Source organism: Anomaloglossus baeobatrachus, chromosome 5 (assembly GCF_048569485.1).
Source record: "Anomaloglossus baeobatrachus isolate aAnoBae1 chromosome 5, aAnoBae1.hap1, whole genome shotgun sequence".
Taxonomy (NCBI): Eukaryota; Metazoa; Chordata; class Amphibia; order Anura; family Aromobatidae; genus Anomaloglossus; species Anomaloglossus baeobatrachus.
Window position 1 is genome coordinate 548,760,235 of NC_134357.1, and position 20,055 is coordinate 548,780,289.

The 20,055-nt window shown below is 43.8% G+C and overlaps 1 protein-coding gene across 1 annotated transcript in view; it reads left to right on the forward strand.

Moving 5' to 3' along the window:
- LOC142312963 (uncharacterized) overlaps positions 1-20,055 on the forward strand; it is a 240,666-nt gene that overhangs the window by 125,173 nt on the left and 95,438 nt on the right. Inside the window, 1 exon segment of the mRNA XM_075351951.1 lies at positions 4,248-5,690. Within this exon segment, the coding sequence (XP_075208066.1) occupies positions 4,248-5,690 (1,443 nt within the window).

Consider the following 20,055-nt stretch of genomic DNA (forward strand, 5'->3'; position numbering starts at 1 on the left):
TCCAAGATAAACATCGGGTAACCAAGGTGGTTACCCGATATTTACCTTAGTTACCAGCCTCTGCAGCTCTCACGCTGCCAGTGCCGGCTCCGGCTCTCTGCACATGTAGCTGCTGTACACATCGGGTTAATTAACCCGATGTGTACAGCAGCTAGGAGAGCAAGGAGCCAGCGCTAAGCAGTGTGCGCGGCTCCCTGCTCTCTGCACATGTAGCTGCATTACACATCGGGTTAATTAACCCGATGTGTACTGTAGCTAGGAGAGCAAGGAGCCAGCGCTCAGTGTGCGCGGCTCCCTGCTCCCTGCTCACACTGGTAACTAATGTAAACATCGGGTAACCATACCCGATGTTTACCTTAGTTACCAGTCTCCGCAGCTTCCAGACGGCGGCTCCGTGCAAGCGCAGCGTCGCTTGCACGTCGCTGCTGGCTGGGGGCTGTTCACTGGTCGCTGGTGAGATCTGCCTGTTTGACAGCTCACCAGCGACCATGTAGCGATGCAGCAGCGATCCTGACCAGGTCAGATCGCTGGTCGGATCGCTGCTGCATCGCTAAGTGTGAAGGTACCCTTAGTTAGCACAAGGATCTGATGTTTTGTGTGTTTGCTATTCATTGTAACAGAAACTTTATGACTTACTTAGTACAATGATCTGACGTTTATCCTTGGGAGATTTCAAGTCTATGGGTTAATTACTCCATTGTTTGTGTATTCTATCCCTACTTGATCTATGTTCATAGGCTGGCCATCAAAGGGCATGGGTCAGTAAAGGTACCATCACACTAAGCGACGCTCCAGCGATCCCACCAGCAACCTGACCTGGCAGGGATCGCTGGAGCGTGGCTACACGGGTTGCTGGTGAGCTGTCACACAGGCAGATCTCACCAGCAACCAGTGACCAGCCCCCAGCCAGCAGTGACGCGTGGAAGCATGCTGTGCTTGGTAACTAAGGTAAATATCGGGTAACCAATCCGATATTTACCTTGGTTACCAGCGCACACCGCTTAGCGCTGGCTCCCTGCACACCTAGCCAGAGTACACATCGGGTTAATTACCCGATGTGTACTCCGGCTACGTGTGCAGAGAGCAGGGAGCCGGCACTGACAGCGTGAGAGCGGCGGACGCTGGTAACGAAGGTAAATATCGGGTAACCAAGGTAAGGGCTTCTTGGTTACCCGATGTTTACCGTGGTTACGATTGTCCGCAGAAGCCGGCTCCCTGCTCACTGCACATTCAGTTGTTGCTCTCTCGCTGTCACACACAGCGATGTGTGCTTCACAGCGGGAGAGCAACAAGTAAAAAATGGTCCAGGACATTCAGCAACAACCAGCGACCTCACAGCAGGGGCCAGGTTGTTGCTGGATGTCACACACAGCGACATCACTAGCAACATCGCTGCTACGTCACAAAAGTCGTGCCTCAGCAGCGATGTTGCTAGCGATGTTGCTTAGTGTGACGTGGCCTTAAGCGACGCTCCAGCAATCCCACCAGCAACCTGACCTGGCAGGGATCGCTGGAGCATCGCTACACGGGTTGCTGGTGAGCTGTCACACAGGCAGATCTCACCAGTGACCAGTCCCAAGCCAGCAGCGACACGTGGAAGCGATGCTGCGCTTGGTAACTAAGGTAAATATCGGGTAACCAACCCGATATTTACCTTGGTTACCAGCGCACACCGCTTAGCGCTTGCTCCCTGCACTCCTAGCCAGAGTACACATCGGGTTAATTACCCGATGTGTAGTCTGGCTATGTGAGCAGGGAGCCGGCACTCGCTGCGTTAGAGCGGCGGACGCTGGTAACGAAGGTAAATATTGGGTAACCAAGGAAAGAGCTCTTTGGTTACCCGATATTTACATTGGTTACCAGCGTCCGCAGAAGCCGGCTCCCTGCTCACTGCACATTCAGTTGTTGCTCTCTCACTGTCACACACAGCGATGTGTGCTTTACAGCGGGAGAGCAAACAACTAAAAAATGGTCCAGGACATTCAGTAACAACCAGCGACCTCACAGCAGGGGCCAGGTTGTTGCTGGATGTCACACACAACAACATCGCTAGCAACATCGCTGTTACGTCACAAAAGTCGTGCATCAGCAGCGATGTTGCTAGCGATGTTGCTTATTGTGACGGTAGCTTTAGAAATACAACAGATCAGATGAAATATAGCAAAGACAGAAGCTCATGTACGGTCCTGCACCGAGACGTCCGGTCAGTGATTTCCAGGAGTTCTGTCTGTCATGCTTCTCTGACTTTTAGACAGATGATGTTCCAAAGCTCCTTGGTGATGTAAGTATTTAACTGTACTTAACCTTTGTATTTTGAATATACAAAAGTGTACACAATATCATACTTTTCCTTTTTAAGTTTGTATTTTATATTAACCTTTTATAATAAAATAACTTAATTGCCTTCTTTAAAGTTGTATCTGAACCTTAGTGCTAAAAATACAGCAAAACAAATAGACTTCTCTACCATATGAACATGTATAATCTGGAGCAAGAATGGATTCATAGACCACACCGTCTGGGACCTAGCTGGATCAGGCAAAAGACACAATTCCATAATTAAGGGGGAGTTGTTGACATCAATCTGAGTAGGTATTCTTTCCTTTTTATCAAGGGTATGACACACTCCTTCCCCAGTATCATATCTATATGGGAGAGAATATTGTGTGATCTGGAATAGCAGGAGAATTGCCTATCCATCGGATGCCACCTACGCCATAGATCAGCAAGGGAGAGATCAATCAGCAGACCCCAAATTTAGATATTGAGTCTGTCTCGTGTGCCGAACCATATTTAAACCTATCCCTAAATGGTTATACTATATTGTTAAAACCTCCCATGCAGAGAACCACTGCACCCGGCGCATTGTCTATGTATTTTGCCCCCATCCTCATAATAGTGCCGTTATAGGAGAGTGGGATATAGATTGCCAGCAACAGATATTATTTAGTATACAGTTTGCAATGAACCACCACCAGTCTACCCTCACTATCTGCACCCGAGGAGATCAATTCAAACGGTACATTTTTATGAATTAATACACTAACTCCTCTAGAGTAACTGGAGAAAGTAGAGTGGAAACTTTGACTTATCCATGGCTGTTTTAAGCAAGAAGGTCAGGACTAGTGATGAGCAAACCTGAACTGTAAAGTTCAGCATCTGTACCGAACTGCAGGTGTTTGGGTCCCAGACCCAGACTTCTCTGGGAAGTACATGTTACAGTTCAGATTCGGCCACTCTGATAATAAAAAAAAAACCCCAAAAGGTTTAAAGCAGTAGCAATATACTTACCGAGGCTCCCTGCGACGGTAATGCTACTTTTTTCCCCAACCACCGACGGCTCTGCTTGGCTGCCGGTGGACCACACCTCCACCCTTTCTAACAGTGCCTGTGATTGGCTGCAATCACAAGCACTGTTTGCGGCCTTCAATTGCAATGTAAAATAAAGAAATGTAAGAAAATTGTATGATTCCACTGTATACCGACACCAGCACAGATAAAGAAACAACTACAGGCTGCCGCCCCCAGCCATGGGCTTATCTTGGCTGTATATCAAAATAAGAGGAACTGCATGAGGATTTTTTTTTTTTATTATTTTTAAAAAGCGATGTGCGGTCCCCCTCATTTTTATACCCAGCGAAGATAAAGCTGAGTGCTGGGGTCTGGTATTCTCAGCCTGGGAAGGCCCATGGTTATTGAAACCCCCCAGGCTAAAAATAACATCTAATAGATGCGACAATCTCAGCGCTTTACCCGGCTCTTCCCGATCTGCCCTGGTGTGGTGACAATCGGGGTAATAGGGGTTAATGACAGCATACAAGTCTTTTATCTCCTGTAGACATGTACCCTGTAAATTCAGTGGGTTTTTCTCACTACAGCAATGCCAAATACATGGATGATAAATGTGGTTTGGACACACTGCAAGGCTCAGAAGCAAGGGGGAGATTTGACTTTGAGAGAGCGTATCTTGCTGGATTGGTTCATGGAAGCCATGTTGCTTTTCAAGAGCCTCTGAGCCACTAATAATGGGGAAACCCTCTGATATTCTATTGAGAGATGATGTACCTGAGTGGGAGCTTGTTTTATGCAAGGTGATTAGAAGTTTTTATTGGAATAATTTTCGCCTACATAATTTTATTTTACAACATACCTTTCCATTACTATGGACATCTTAAGTAGAAATGTTAAAAAATATACATTTCAAGGATATTCTATTCATAGATAATAATTGGATTTATTCTTGGCAGATGGTGACAGGAGATCAGAGGGACAACTGACATCCTCAATTTTTAAAATAGATGATGTTGATAACACACAGGATACAACTGAAGTGAATGTTTTTACCCCAGATATCCCATCATCCCTTCACAGCAAAGACTTATCAAGTGATCCTGTGAAACAGGTTGTCTCATCACTTTCATTACAGACTACTAAGAAAAATAAAAGTCACAAAAGACGCATTCAAAAACTAACTGCTCTTAAAGCAAATAAGTCACATTCAGAATATGGAAATAGTTCTCCCCTCAAAACATCTTTTGTTAAACATAAAAAAATTCACATGGAGGAGAAGAGATTTTCTTGTATGAAGTGTGGGAGATACTTTAATCAGAAATCAGGTCTTGTTAGACACGAGAGAATTCATACTGGGGAGAAACCACATTCATGTTCAGAATGTGGGAAATGTTTTGTACATAAATCAGTTCTTGTTACACACAAGAGAAGGCACACAGGGGACAAGCCATATTCATGTTTAGAATGTGGGAAATGTTTTGTACATAAATCAGTTCTTGTTACACACAAGAGAAGTCACACAGGGGAGAAGCCATATTCATGTTCAGAATGTGGGAAATGTTTTGCACATAAATCAAATCTTGTTACACACAAGAGAAGTCACACAATGGAGAAGCCATATTCATGTTCAGAATGTGGGAAACGTTTTGTTAAGAAATCCGTTCTTGTCATACACAAGAGAAGTCACACAGGGGAGAAGCCATATGCATGTTCAGAATGTGGTAAATGTTTTGTAGATAAATCAAATCTTGTTACACACAATAGAAGTCACACAGGTGAGAAGCCCTATTCATGTTCAGAATGTGGGAAACGTTTTGCACAGAAATCAAGTCTTGTTACACATCAAAGAATTCACACAGGGGAGAAGCCATATTCATGTTCAGAATGTGGGAAATGTTTTGTACAAAAATCAGTTTTTCTTACACACCAGAGAATTCACACACGGGAGAAACCATATCCATGTTCAGAATGTGGGAAATGTTATGTAAATAAATCAGGTCTTGTTATACACCAGAGAGTTCATACAGGGGAAAAGCCTTTTTCATGTTCAGAATGTGGGAAATGTTTTTCACATAAATCAGTTCTTGTTATACACAAGAGAAGTCACAAAGGGGAGAAACCATATTCATGTTCAGAATGTGGGAAATGTTTTGCATGTACATCATATCTTGTTAAACATCAGAGAACACACCGAGATGAGAAGCCTTTTTCATGTTCAGAATGTGGGAAATGTTTTGCATATAAATCACATCTTGTTAAACATGAGACAACACACAGGGGGCAGAAGCCATTTTCCTGTTCAGAATGTGGGGAATGTTTTAGCCAGAAATCAGATCTTATTATACACCAGAGAATTCACACAGGGGCGAAGCCATACTCCTACCTAGATTTTGAAATCTGAGTTATTTGAAAATCATATTTTGTTTACCATTAAAAATATATTACAAGAGGAGAAATTGTATATTTTATTGATTGTACAAAAAACCATATAAGAGACGGTCATATAATTAAATAACAATGGGAATTACTTTAGAACCTACCATATTTTTTGAAATATAGGATAAGACACTCTTTTAACAAAAAAAAAATCTTGCTGGCTGATATAATACATGAGTGCCTCTTACAGACCGGAGAACCCTGAGACATTGTCCTTCCCAATCACTGAGAGGACTGCTCTCTCCTCCTCTCTCACATTGATCTGTGTGATTCATGCAGGGCAGGAGATAAAATTACCGAAACCTGCACAGAGGCTGCACGACCTCAGTGAGCAGGTGAAGACTATTCCACCCGACCAGGGTCTTTCAGTTCATATAACCAATCACATGACTTGTAAGGAACAGCAAAATGGAGTTATGTATACACAGTGAAAGTTTATATAAATGTATATATGTAGCACAACTGTATGTGTTTACACCGTCAAGCAAAAAGGTAACTATTTTGAACTTTTGACTTTCAAGCTCCATATCTCACCATTCACTACACTCATTCTTCACTTTATAGACAATCATCTTGGCTATCTCCATAAATAAATTTGACTTACAACTATTTATCTCATGATTAGTTATGCAGATTCTTGTCATGTCACTACATTGTTACCAATTTGCTCCTAAGAATAATTTTTTTTATTTTGATTATTTTGTTAGTATTTTTTAAAACTACCTTTTGGGTTTCAATGCTGCCTGAATCCTTCTGGACATGCTCTCTATTAGATTCAGTCACAAAGAAAGCCTGGCACTCAAATCTTGATGCAAAGAAGGTGAATTTTTATTCCCAAACACTAACCAGCACAAAGTTTTTGGTCAGTAACAGACCTTCCTCAGTGTGCTGAAATTAAATGTAATAATAGACAACCATACAGTCTCAAAAATTGCATAAAGAAAAAGAACATGCAAGGGAAAGTAATCCAATACATATGATGATGTTTGTTGCTTTTGGCATCTATTTACAGAGGTGCCAATATTTATACAGAGGTGTGTCTAATGAAGGATGGAGCAACAATAAATGAAACACAGTTTGTATAATTCACCTATTTGTGAAAAAAGTAAAGTAATAAACTGTATAAAACAAATGTGCAAAACTGAAAATAAGTAAAAACTGCTGAAAATGGATTAAATGTGATAGCCTGTAGGTTAAAGCATTCTATAAGATGTATGAGCGCCATGTAGTGGATAAAAGTGGTGAGAGCCAGTTATAATATGTGGATGCTTGTGAAGATATGAAAGATACCTCTTTATGGGACAGAAATGTGAGGAACCCTGTGGAGAAAATGATAGTTCCCATGGAGCTTAGAAATACTATGATGCAATTGTTCATACCAGTGGTAGTTTAGTGTAGAGTCTCCTGGGAGTGGTTGGCGCTTATCTTAACCTTGCGGAGTCCACTGCGGAAGGGAGCGAGCGCTGACCTGTCACCGGAGGTGCCGCACTAAATGGGTGGTGGGTGGGGCTTAGCGGTTGCGGTGTCCAATGGGAAGGAGGAGGGGTTGCGACATCACGGTGAATCGCTCCGTCGGTGGAGCATGGAAATGACCGGTCAGTGAAAGGCAGAGGAGATGCCTGTGCTGGGTCCATGGGAAAACCAGAGGGTATTGTGTAGTACACAGGTGAATGTGACAAAGTACAGGGCTTCAAGATATAAGATTCCTATATGCGGCTCTTTTAAGGAAAAAAGACAGTATTAGGCTCTGCTGTGTAATATGTGGATGCACATGGGTGATCTGTGGGGGATAATAAGGATTAGAAATAAATGCAGCAAATGAAAATAAACAATCAAATAAACACTATACAGAGATAGTGTGGAAACACGGATAATAAAGACCCAGAGAAAGTCAATCTAAGACACTACATTTGTATAATGAGACTTGGATGGTCTAAACCAGGGGTCTCAAACTCAGCTGGGTGTATGGGCCGCATATAGAAAAAAAAAAATGAGGGGGGCCGCATTATTTGCAGGACAAAGTGAACATTTTTAATGAATCCATGTTTTTTTTCTATACATCTTGGATCACTTTTGTAAACATTTTTCGCTTGTTTATTATAACAAACGTGCACTTTTTTTGTTAAGTTTATATACAGAAAAGCATTTTTAATGTAAATAAAAAAAGTCATGCTTTAGGATTTTTTTTTTTTTTTACATTTTATCACCTTCTTGTAATTGTTTTACAATTAGCAACATCATATAGTAATCTTAGCCAAAATCTTGTAGTAATGTGCCCATCCGTGTGCCCTGTAGTAAGGTGCTCATCCTTGTGGTATTGTGCCCAGTAGTATAGTGCCCATCCTTGTGCCATGTAGTATTGTGCCCAGTAATATTGTTCCAATCCTTGTAGTATTGTGCTCATCCTTGTAGTATTGTGCTCTGTAGTATTCTGCCAATTACCGTAGTATTGTGGCCATCCCTGTAGTATTGTGGCCATCCCTGTAGTATTGTGGCCATCCCTGTAGTATTGTGCCCATCCCTGTAGTATTCTGCCCATCCCTGTAGTATTCTGCCCATCCCTGTAGTATTCAGCCCATCCCTGTAGTATTCTGCCCATCCCTGTAGTATTCAGCCCATCCCTGTAGTATTCTGCCCATCCCTGTAGTATTCTGCCCATCCCTGTAGTATTCTGCCCATCCCTGTAGTATTGTGGCCAACCCTGTAGTATTGTGGCCATCCCTGTAGTATTCTGCCCATCCCTGTAGTATTCTGCCCATCCCTGTAGTATTCTGCCCATCCCTGTAGTATTCTGCCCATCCCTGTAGTATTCTACCCATCCCTGTAGTATTGTGGCCATCCCTGTAGTATTCTGCCCATCCCTGTAGTATTGTGGCCATCCCTGTAGTATTGTGGCCATCCCTGTAGTATTGTGGCCATCCCTGTAGTATTGTGGCCATCCCTGTAGTATTGTGGCCATCCCTGTAGTATTGTGGCCATCCCTGTAGTATTCTGCCCATCCCTGTAGTATTCTGCCCATCCCTGTAGTATTCTGCCCATCCCTGTAGTATTCAGCCCATCCCTGTAGTATTCAGCCCATCCCTGTAGTATTCAGCCCATCCCTGTAGTATTCTGCCCATCCCTGTAGTATTCTGCCCATCCCTGTAGTATTGTGGCCAACCCTGTAGTATTGTGGCCATCCCTGTAGTATTCTGCCCATCCCTGTAGTATTCTGCCCATCCCTGTAGTATTCTGCCCATCCCTGTAGTATTCTACCCATCCCTGTAGTATTGTGGCCATCCCTGTAGTATTCTGCCCATCCCTGTAGTATTGTGGCCATCCCTGTAGTATTGTGGCCATCCCTGTAGTATTGTGGCCATCCCTGTAGTATTGTGGCCATCCCTGTAGTATTCTGCCCATCCCTGTAGTATTCTGCCCATCCCTGTAGTATTCTGCCCATCCCTGTAGTATTCTGCCCATCCCTGTAGTATTCAGCCCATCCCTGTAGTATTCAGCCCATCCCTGTAGTATTCTGCCCATCCCTGTAGTATTCTGCCCATCCCTGTAGTATTGTGGCCAACCCTGTAGTATTGTGGCCATCCCTGTAGTATTCTGCCCATCCCTGTAGTATTCTGCCCATCCCTGTAGTATTCTGCCCATCCCTGTAGTATTCTACCCATCCCTGTAGTATTGTGGCCATCCCTGTAGTATTGTGGCCATCCCTGTAGTATTGTGGCCATCCCTGTAGTATTCTGCCCATCCCTGTAGTATTGTGGCCATCCCTGTAGTATTGTGGCCATCCCTGTAGTATTGTGGCCATCCCTGTAGTATTGTGGCCATCCCTGTAGTATTGTGGCCATCCCTGTAGTATTGTGGCCATCCCTGTAGTATTCTGCCCATCCCTGTAGTATTCTGCCCATCCCTGTAGTATTCAGCCCATCCCTGTAGTATTGTGGCCATCCCTGTAGTATTCAGCCCATCCCTGTAGTATTCTGCCCATCCCTGTAGTATTCTGCCCATCCCTGTAGTATTCTGCCCATCCCTGTAGTATTCTGGCCAACCCTGTAGTATTGTGGCCAACCCTGTAGTATTGTGGCCATCCCTGTAGTATTCTGCCCATCCCTGTAATATTCTGCCCATCCCTGTAGTATTCTGCCCATCCCTGTAGTATTCTGCCCATCCCTGTAGTATTGTGGCCATCCCTGTAGTATTGTGGCCATCCCTGTAGTATTCTGCCCATCCCTGTAGTATTGTGGCCATCCCTGTAGTATTGTGGCCATCCCTGTAGTATTGTGGCCATCCCTGTAGTATTCTGCCCATCCCTGTAGTATTCTGCCCATCCCTGTAGTATTCAGCCCATCCCTGTAGTATTCAGCCCATCCCTGTAGTATTCAGCCCATCCCTGTAGTATTGTGGCCATCCCTGTAGTATTCAGCCCATCCCTGTAGTATTGTGGCCATCCCTGTAGTATTCTGCCCATCCCTGTAGTATTCTGCCCATCCCTGTAGTATTCTGCCCATCCCTGTAGTATTGTGGCCATCCCTGTAGTATTCTGCCCATCCCTGTAGTATTCTGCCCATCCCTGTAGTATTCTGCCCATCCCTGTAGTATTCTGCTCATCCCTGTAGTATTCTACCCATCCCTGTAGTATTGTGGCCATCCCTGTAGTATTGTGGCCATCCCTGTAGTATTCTGCCCATCCCTGTAGTATTGTGGCCATCCCTGTAGTATTGTGGCCATCCCTGTAGTATTCTGCCCATCCCTGTAGTACTGTGGCCATCCCTGTAGTATTCTGCCCATCCCTGTAGTATTCTGCCCATCCCTGTAGTATTGTGGCCATCCCTGTAGTATTGTGGCCAGCCCTGTAGTATTGTGGCCAGCCCTGTAGTATTGTGGCCAGCCCTGTAGTATTCTGCCCACCCTTGTAGTATTCTGCCCATCCTTTAGTAATACGCAAACAAAAAAAAAAAATCTCCTCACCTTTCCTCCGTTCCCTGTGTGCCCACGATCAGTACTTGCAGAGTTTTGGATGCAGCATGCTTCAGCTGCGTCCAAAACCCTGCTATGTATGGTAAAAGCACAGTGGGCATGGGATTTCTAAAAATCCCATGCCCACTGTGCGTGTACGGCCCGCAGTGAAAACGGAACTGCGGTGTGGCTTCCAGAGGCCGCAGCATGTGAATTTATGCTGCGGCGTCTGAAGCGTCCTCCCTAGGCAGAGCACAGCGAGGAGACCGCAGCGGCCCGAACCCCTGATCGCAGGCACGGGCAGCTGCGGTCTCCTAAGGAGCAGACTTGCGGCCCCGCCGATCAGGACGCGCTGTGTCCAGCACGCAGCGGGTCCTGATCTTCAGCACGTACCATGCGGCCCGTGATGATCGCGGCTCTGTGCTGAGGGTCGGCGCCGGCAGAAACTTCACTGCATTTGAATCCATTTGCGGTGCAGCGCAGAGGAGCTGTGTCTGGACCAATGGCTGCTGCCTGCCAATCAGATGCAAGGAAGTGACGTCGCTGTATGACGTCACCTCCTTGCATCTGATTGGCAGGCAGCAGCAGCAACTGGGATAGAACTGACAGCTCCTTGCGCGGCACCGCAGATGGATTCAAATGCAAGTTCCTGTCGGCGCCGACCCTCAGCATAGAGCAGCGATTTGTCACGGGGTCTGCGGGCCGCAACAAGCAGCCTCAGGGGCCGCATGCGGCCCGCGGGCCGCGTGTTTGAGACCCCTGGTCTAAACATAAGTAAAAGGATAATATACAGTACAATGCATTCCAAGATATTATTAATGTATTAACTTTAAACAAACGCTTGAAGGTCATATTCTCTATTTCGTCCAATGATTGTAATTCATGGATCCAGTAGGTCTCCCTGTGTTTCAACAATTGCACACAATTGCCCCGTCTACGGGATTGTGGTACCTGTTCAATTACTTGGTATTTAAGTTGTGCCACTGTGTGGTCTTGTGTAATAAAATGGCGAGGAACTGGTAACAGTGTATTTTCACATCCGATCGTGGACTTGTGTTTGGAGTTCCTGTCTTTAATCGGTTGTGTTGTTTCCCCTACATAAATGTGTCCACAGGGGCAATTCAGTAGGTACACTACAATGGATTTATCGAACATGAAAAAGTCATTGATTGGATATCGCTTACCCAAATGAGGCTGAGGTATAGTGTCACCCGTTAAAACGTTATTGAACTGATGACATTGCAAGCAGGAGAATGTGCCTTTTTTGGGATTTTGGAGGAATTATTTCTGTTGTGGATGTGTGGAGCCAATATCTGCTTTAACAAGACTGTCCCTGAGATTATGTGACCTCTTAAAGAATTCCAACACTCTTTTCTCCCGTGTATTAACGGTTGGATATCCTTTGTGGAGGAGATGCCAATGCTTCCTAATGCTCCTGGGAAGAATGTATATAAAGGGATGGTATGTATGGATGGATGGAATTCGATCTGTATTGTTTTTTTTAAAACCGTCTTTATTGAAAAAAAAACAAAACAAGGCACACAGACATATCAACAACAAAAAGAGAAATAAATATCCTCCATAGATTAGGAAATACAGTCATAAGAAAAGGTTTGGGCACCCCTATTAATGTTAACCTTTTTTCTTTATAACAATTTGGGTTTTTGCAACAGCTATTTCAGATTCATATATCTAATAACTGATGGACTGAGTAATATTTCTGGATTGAAATGAGGTTTATTGTACTAACAGAAAATGTGCAATCCGCATTTAAACAAAATTTGACCGATGCAAAAGTATGGGCACCCTTATCAATTTCTTGCTTTGAACACTCCTAACTACTTTTTACTGACTCACTGAAGCACTAAATTGTTTTTGTAACCTCATTGAGCTTTGAACTTCATAGGCAGGTGTATCCAATAATGAGAAAATGTATTTAAGGTGGCCACTTGCAAGTAGTTCTCCTATTTGAATCTCCTACGAAGAGTGGCATCATGGGCTCCTCAAAACAACTCTGAAATGATCTGAAAACAAAGATTCAACATAGTTGTTCAGGGGAAGGATGCAAAAAGTTGTCTCAGAGATTTAAACTGTCAGTTTCCACTGTGAGGAACATAGTAAGGAAATGGAAGAACACAGGTACAGTTCTTGTTAAGCCCAGAAGTGGCAGGCCAAGAAAAATATCAGAAAGGCAGAGAAGAAGAATGGTGAGAACAGTCAAGGACAATCCACAGACCACCTCCAAAGACCTGCAGCATCATCTTGCTGCAGATGGTGTCAATGTGCATTGGTCAACAATACAGCACACTTTGCACAAGGAGAAGCTGTATGGGAGAGTGATGTGAAAGAAGCCGTTCCTGCAAGCACTCCTCAAACAGAGTCGCCTGAGGTATGCAAAAGCACATTTGGACAAGCCAGTTACATTTTGGAAGAAGGTCCTGTGGACTGATGAAACAAAGATTGAGTTGTATGGTCATACAAAAAGGCCTTATGCATGGAGGCAAAACAACACGGCATTCCAAGAAAAGCACTTGCTACCCACAGTAAAATTTGGTGGAGGTTCCATCATGCTTTGGGGCTGTGTGGCCAATGCCGGCACCGGGAATCTTGTTAAAGTTGAGGGTCGCATGGATTCAACTCAGTATCAGCAGATTCTTGACAATAATGTGTAAGAATCAGTGACGAAGTTGAAGTTACACAGGGGATGGATATTTCAGCAAGACAATGATCCAAAACACCGCTCCAAATCTACTCAGGCATTCATGCAGAGGAACAATTACAATGTTCTGGAATGGCCATCCCAGTCCCCAGACCTGAATATCATTGAAAATCTGTGGAATGATTTGAAGCGTGCTGTCCATGCTCGGCGACCATCAAACTTAACTGAACTGGAATTGTTTTGTAAAAAGGAATGGTCAAATATACCTTCATCCAGGAACTCATTAAAAGCTACAGGAAGCGACTAGAGGCTGTTATTTTTGCAAAAGGAGGATCTACAAAATATTAATGTCACTTTTATGTTGAGGTGCCCATACTTTTGCACCGGTCAAATTTTGTTTAAATGCGGATTGCACATTTTCTGTTAGTACAATAAACCTCATTTCAATCCAGAAATATTACTCAGTCCATCAGTTATTAGATATATGAAACTGAAATAGCTGTTGCAAAAACCCAAATTGTTATAATGAAAAAAGGTTAACATTAATAGGGGTGCCCAAACTTATTCATGTGACTGTACTTACAGCAGCAAAAGCAGTTGTGAACTGCCCAGGCCAAAAAGCTAATGCACTAACAGGATGCAGGCAAACCCCCAGTAGGTGGAGGCATCACAGGTGCAAGAGGAGCAGATCACATACACACCGCCAAAATATGGAGGGGACGATTGCTGTATGAACAAATCAACACTAGTGGCTTGCATAGGGCACCATTCACACATGCAGGTGTATAATAACTGGCCAGCAACCTATTAAACTCCCATACTATTCGACTAGGCGGGCTGCTCCAGCACTTATGTGCACCATACATGGACGGAAACTCCACTATGCAAGGCCTTACATGAAGGGGCCTAGCTGCATCCTGTATAAAATGTTATGTGCAGAAAAAATATATATAAAACATATATGAGGTATTAGTTGGTATTATGGCCACAATACTGAAGCCCACAATCCACATCACAGATCCTCATTCTTGTGGGTCCCTACACGAATATATACATATAAAAAACAATAAGAGGAATAAATATCCTCCATACATTATAAAATACTTACAGCAACAAAAGCAGTTGTGACCTGCCCAGGCCAAAAAACGAATGCACTAACAGGATGCGATGCAGCCAAACCCCCACAGACATATCGAAGAAAAAAAATAAAAGGAAACAAAAGGAAATACAGTGTCAGTAGTACAACAAAAAGAGGGAGATTAGACGGCATATTTTAAGTATAAACCAACAAATTGAGAAAACTTCCCAGAACCCCTCCACCAACCCTCTCCCCACTCCCTAGGGCACACATAGAAAAGTCTTATGACAAACCATTACACAAGCCTAACAGGAACTGCCAGCTATTTGCTTCCTCATGTACCAGTCAGTCAATTGGAAACAGTCATTCACCGCTTGGCGTGAGGACAGTGGTTGGTCATTAATAAAAGAAGACCATGCAAGAAAGAAGCATGTGGTAAGTTTTCCTTTGTTAAGGACTCTATCCAGTCCATTTTAGAGAGGTAAGCCAACTTCGTACTAATCAGACTAATAGTAGGGATTGCATCCTGTGCCCAGAGGTGTAAGATACTTTTACGGGTGGCCGCTGCCCAGATGAATAAGTGCGGCGCTGATGGGCAGGAAGTCTATCCAGCTTGTCTTGTGAAAGAATATTGAAGATAGCCCATTCAGGGAAGAGGGGAATAGAAAAATTAAAGGTATTAGTAAGGTGTTGTGAGTGCACGCCATACCTCCTGTATCTTCGGACAATCCCACAGACTGTGGAAAATATCAGCTGGGGAATGCATGCATTTAGGGAAAGGGTAGTTACCAGAGGGGGACATCCAAGATTTAACTGCCGGGGAAATATATGCTCTATGAAAGATCATAAGCAACATGGTTTTGTAACTATCGTATGGCAACATGGACAAAATACGTAGCGTGGCCTGCAAGAGGTCCTTTACTGGACAATTATTTAACTGAGACACCCATTTCCCCAGGGCTGGCGAAGAGTCCAACCATTGGATAGAAGGCTTGAGAAGCTTATATACGAGACTCAGAGAGTAAGTCCCTATATGGGCTTTAATGGATATTAAATTTAAAGGGTGCTCTCTAACGTCTTCTGGAATAACCCTTAACACAGAGTCTATATAATGTCTGATCTGTAAAATAATCGCCCGCCAGGATCGGATACTTAAGGGCAATGTTGTCTGAGGTAAGGGGGCGTTGTTTATCCAACAGCAAATTACAAATTAATCGACAACCATTATTCCCAAGTACACGATAGACAGGAGGTGGTCTCCCCTTCAAAAAGTAGGGATTGCCCCGAAAAGGAAGAAGAACTGAGGTGTGAGGGTTGAGTCCACCATGTCATCTTGCAAAGCGCCAACCTAAAACAACTGACCATAGTGAGAGGTTCTCTTTAACCTTTATGGGGACATCAACTGGTCCACACATAGTTTTATCTATTGGGGTATTAGTAAAGCGAGTGAAAGCATTGATCCAATCCAGAGAATGTCGAAAGATGGCCGCAATACTGTAAAGGCATACATTCGGGAGATTAAGGCCAGCTAAAAATTTAGTTTCTTGCAACTTAAAAATACTAATTCTGGAACCCCATTCTGAACCCCCAATAAATTGACGGAAGACCGTCATCAGAAGCCAGTCGTTGGCTTTAGATAGCAAAACTGGCAATGTTTGTAAGGGAAAAAAGTTTAGGGAAAGAAATCATTTTAATAAGATTGGTCTTACCTGCAAAGGATAGTTTAAGGGATTTCCAGGATTGAATTTCCTGAACAACTGCAGAGATAAGAGGACGAACATTCAATTTATAAATATTATGGGGGTTTGAAGGCAGATGGACTCCAAAATAAGGCAGAGAATCTCCCCTCCACTGAAAGGGAAAGGGGAACGGCCGCTGTTTCTGAACAGTTTTAAAAATTGCCTAAGCGTGAGATTTAGTGAAGTTTATGCGAAACCCAGAGACTGCTCCAAACTCGCTGAAGGCATCCATTATAGAAGGAATGGCTTCCTTAGAGTTGGCTATCACGAGTAAGATATCATCAGCAAATGCTAAAGTTTTAAGTGTGTGGTGGCAACCCCAATGCCTCCACAGGAAGGGATCATCTCTAGGTATTTCAGCAAAGGGTCCAGGGCAAAATGAAACAGTAACAGTGATAGAGGACATCCTTGTCTCAGAATAGGGAAAGGGGCCGACTTTACGCCATTAAGCCAAATCGAGGTTTGAGGATTAGTATAAATCGTCCGCACAAAATTGAAAAAAGTCAAACAATCTATGCTTAAGGGTTCATATAAGATGAGACCATGATACTCGATCAAAGGCTTTATCAGCATCAAGGCTGACCAGTATATTTTGCTTGGCTTTAGTTTGATGATTGTGTGTGATGGCAGCCAGTACTGTCCTGATATTAAAGGTAATAGACCGACCATGAACAAAACCTTTTTGAGATGGAGTAAGAATATCAGGAAGCATAGACTGCAGCCTATTAGCCATGATTTTAGTAAACAGTTTAAAATCAACATTGAGAAGGGAGATTGGGCGATATGAGGCAGGGAGAAGTGGGTCTTTGCCCGACTTCAACAACAAGGACAAACAGGCCTCGTTAAATTGGTCAGGCAGATAATTAGAATTAACACTATGATTAAAAAGAGAGGTAAGGTGAGATGTAAGGGTTGTAGTAGTATATCAAATTCGACCGAAAACCCATCTGGGCCAGGCGCCTTCAGCATCCTAGAGGACTTAATGACTGATCCCACCTTCCCAGGGAAAATGGGCTGGTTAAGAGTCTCCCATTGAGAAGCAGTAAGCCTCGGCGGATTAACTTTACGTAGAAATTGTTAGCCATCCTCTTGAGAGTTCAAGGAGGGGCCATAAAGATTTGCATAGAAATCATGGAAAATCATGCAGATTTGGGTCGGGTCATAGGAGATAGAACCATCAGGCATTTTGATATTAGGGACTTTAGTAGCTGTTCTAAATGGCTTTGTTAAAGATGCAAGAAGACCTGATCCCAGCGAAAATATCGGTTGCGTTGATGGGCCAGTTGATTGTGTGCCTGTTCGTGTAATAGGGTATTTAGGTCCTGCTTAGCTGCAAGGTATGCCTCTTTAGAGGAGGAAGTATTACATACTTTGAAGTCCTTGTATGATTGAGTGAGCTAGTCCAAGAGAGGCTGCAAGGAGGACGACTGTTTCTTTTTCTTCTGGGAAACAAGAAATATGTCCCATAAGCACCGTCTTGGCAGTGACCCAAAATAAATTAATATCATCCAGACTTTTTAGGTTGTCCTCCATGAAGGTCTCCCACCAACTGGTCTGATAGCGCTTGAAATCATCAGTAGTCTAAAGATAAGAGGGAAAGCGCCAACGAAAAGATACAGTTTTACAAGTAGGAAGTTCTAAAGTGATCAAAACCGGTGAGTGATCCGAGATCACAGAAGGAAGAATATCAATTGCTTTCAGGAAAGAAAGCAGAGGAGCAGAGGTCAACCAGTAATCGATACGAGTATGGACGTCATGCACTCTAGAATAAAAGGTGTACTCCCTCTCTGTGGGGTGGCAACATCTCAGGGCATCAACTAGGTCGAGCCTATCCAGTAGTGTAGGAATCACCCCAGTAGAGGAATGAGATGCAGGCATAGGTGTGGCTCTATCAAGAAATGAGTCATGAAGAGCATTCAAGTGTCCACCTAACAGCATATTAGTGGAATGCCAACCATGAACCACTTCCACAAGTTTGGCAAAAAGGAGGAATTAGCGGTATTAGGAGCATATACATTAATGAGGCAATATTCCCGCTGTTCAATAAGGGCACTAACTAGTAAGTGCCGTCCCGCCCGATCTTTCACTACCTCCTGTATAGAGTAGTTTAGGGACTTATGAAACAAAGTGGGAACCCCACGCTTTTTCCATATAAAGGAAGCCTCAATACACTCTGAATAATGTCTATTATGGAGTGCTGGGTGGCCTCTGCGAAGCCAATGAGTTTCCTGCAGAAATACAATATGAGGGCGCAAGCGAGTGATATGGTCTAACACTTTCCTATGCTTCACAGGAGAGTTTAGGCCAGCAACATTCTGGGATAATAGTTTAATTGAGTTTACATTAATGTGAGAAACTACGTTATGGGTAGTAGCCATATTAACCTATCCCGCATTGAGGCCGAGTAGCAGAAATAGGACAAACAAACCATATGGGTGAGGGCCTATCCCAGCGAGCAAACCCCACCACTCAAATCAAACAAGAAGACCAAGTATGCATTGTGCCCAAGGAAGAGGAACCCACCCCCACCCCAGGAAAAATTTGCAGAATAAGAACAAAAAGATGCATAACTAGTAACCAATCACAGATACAAAATCGTGCCCCTATAGTAAGACCACACTGGAATTCAAGTTCAACTACATAAAGGCACACAGATGTATGAATATAAGCCACAGTCAAGTAACAGGAGAAGATGCCCGTGAAGAGCGCTCCATAACTTCCAAGGCCTTGTCGGGATCATCAAAGAACACCGGTTTTCCATGGAGCACCACCCGAAGATGAGCAGGGTACAGGAGGGCAAAACAGATATCCCTGTCATGTAGCAGCTTGCAGACAGACGAAAAGGCACGCCGCTTGATTGCTACTGAAGCGGAGAAGTCCTGGAACAGCAGCAGAAAATGACCTTCGTACTGCAGTGAGGATACAGCACAGAATGCGCGGAGCAACTGCATTTTGTTCTGGTAGTTGAGCAGTTTAAAGATGTCAGGAGGTGGGCGAGCCGCTAAGTCAGAACGTTTGGTTCCCACTCTATAAGCGCTTTCCACCACCATGGACCCAGGAAGCTCAGGTAGATTGAGTGCCCGCAGTAGCCAAGAAGAGGTGAGGTGATGAAGGTCGTTCACCGACTCGGTGACGACAATGATCCGCATTTATTGCAACAACTTCAAATTTCCAAGTCATCAATTTTTCCAAGAAGCTGCTCCACCTTTTGAGCATTATCCTCCAAGTGAGCAGAAAAAGACTGCAGGGTGTCCTCCAAGTCAGAGATCCGCTGCTCAGCCTCCGAAATTTTGTTGGTGTGGTCTGAAGTCTAGTATCAATCACCGGCATGAGCATCGCTGTGATAGATGTGGCAATGGATTGCAGAGATGCCTCCAACATGACGATGTTAGAGTCTGTTGCTTTAGGAGGAGATCTGCAAACTTGAGCCCTAATTTTAAAAGATTTGGAGATGGCAGGATTCACGTAGTTATCCATGAAGGTAAAGAACAGCAGCCGTAAAAGTATATAATCACCAGGTATGCACGTATAAAGGGGGTCAACACGGCCGGGACTCAGTAAGGAAGGGCCTACAAAGCCAGGATAGAGAGTTGAGGCATCAGGAACAGCCGAGTGAAACTTGATCCAGAATACAAAATATATGAGAGACTGAGAGACGGAGTTGACAGAAGAGGTAAAATCCAGGCAACAGATAAGTAGAGAAATATACCACATTAGACTGGGGTCAACAGCAATACGGAGGGCGAGCCCAGATGGAGTGGGGCTTTATCCGTTATATATCCAAGCAAGTACGTTCAGGCGCAAGTATAAAAAGCAGTAATCACTGTCTAGCGTTGACTTCCGGAGATAGCACAAATGAAAAGTTCACATTAATAGTAGATTAGGTGCCAGCAAACAGCATTCAA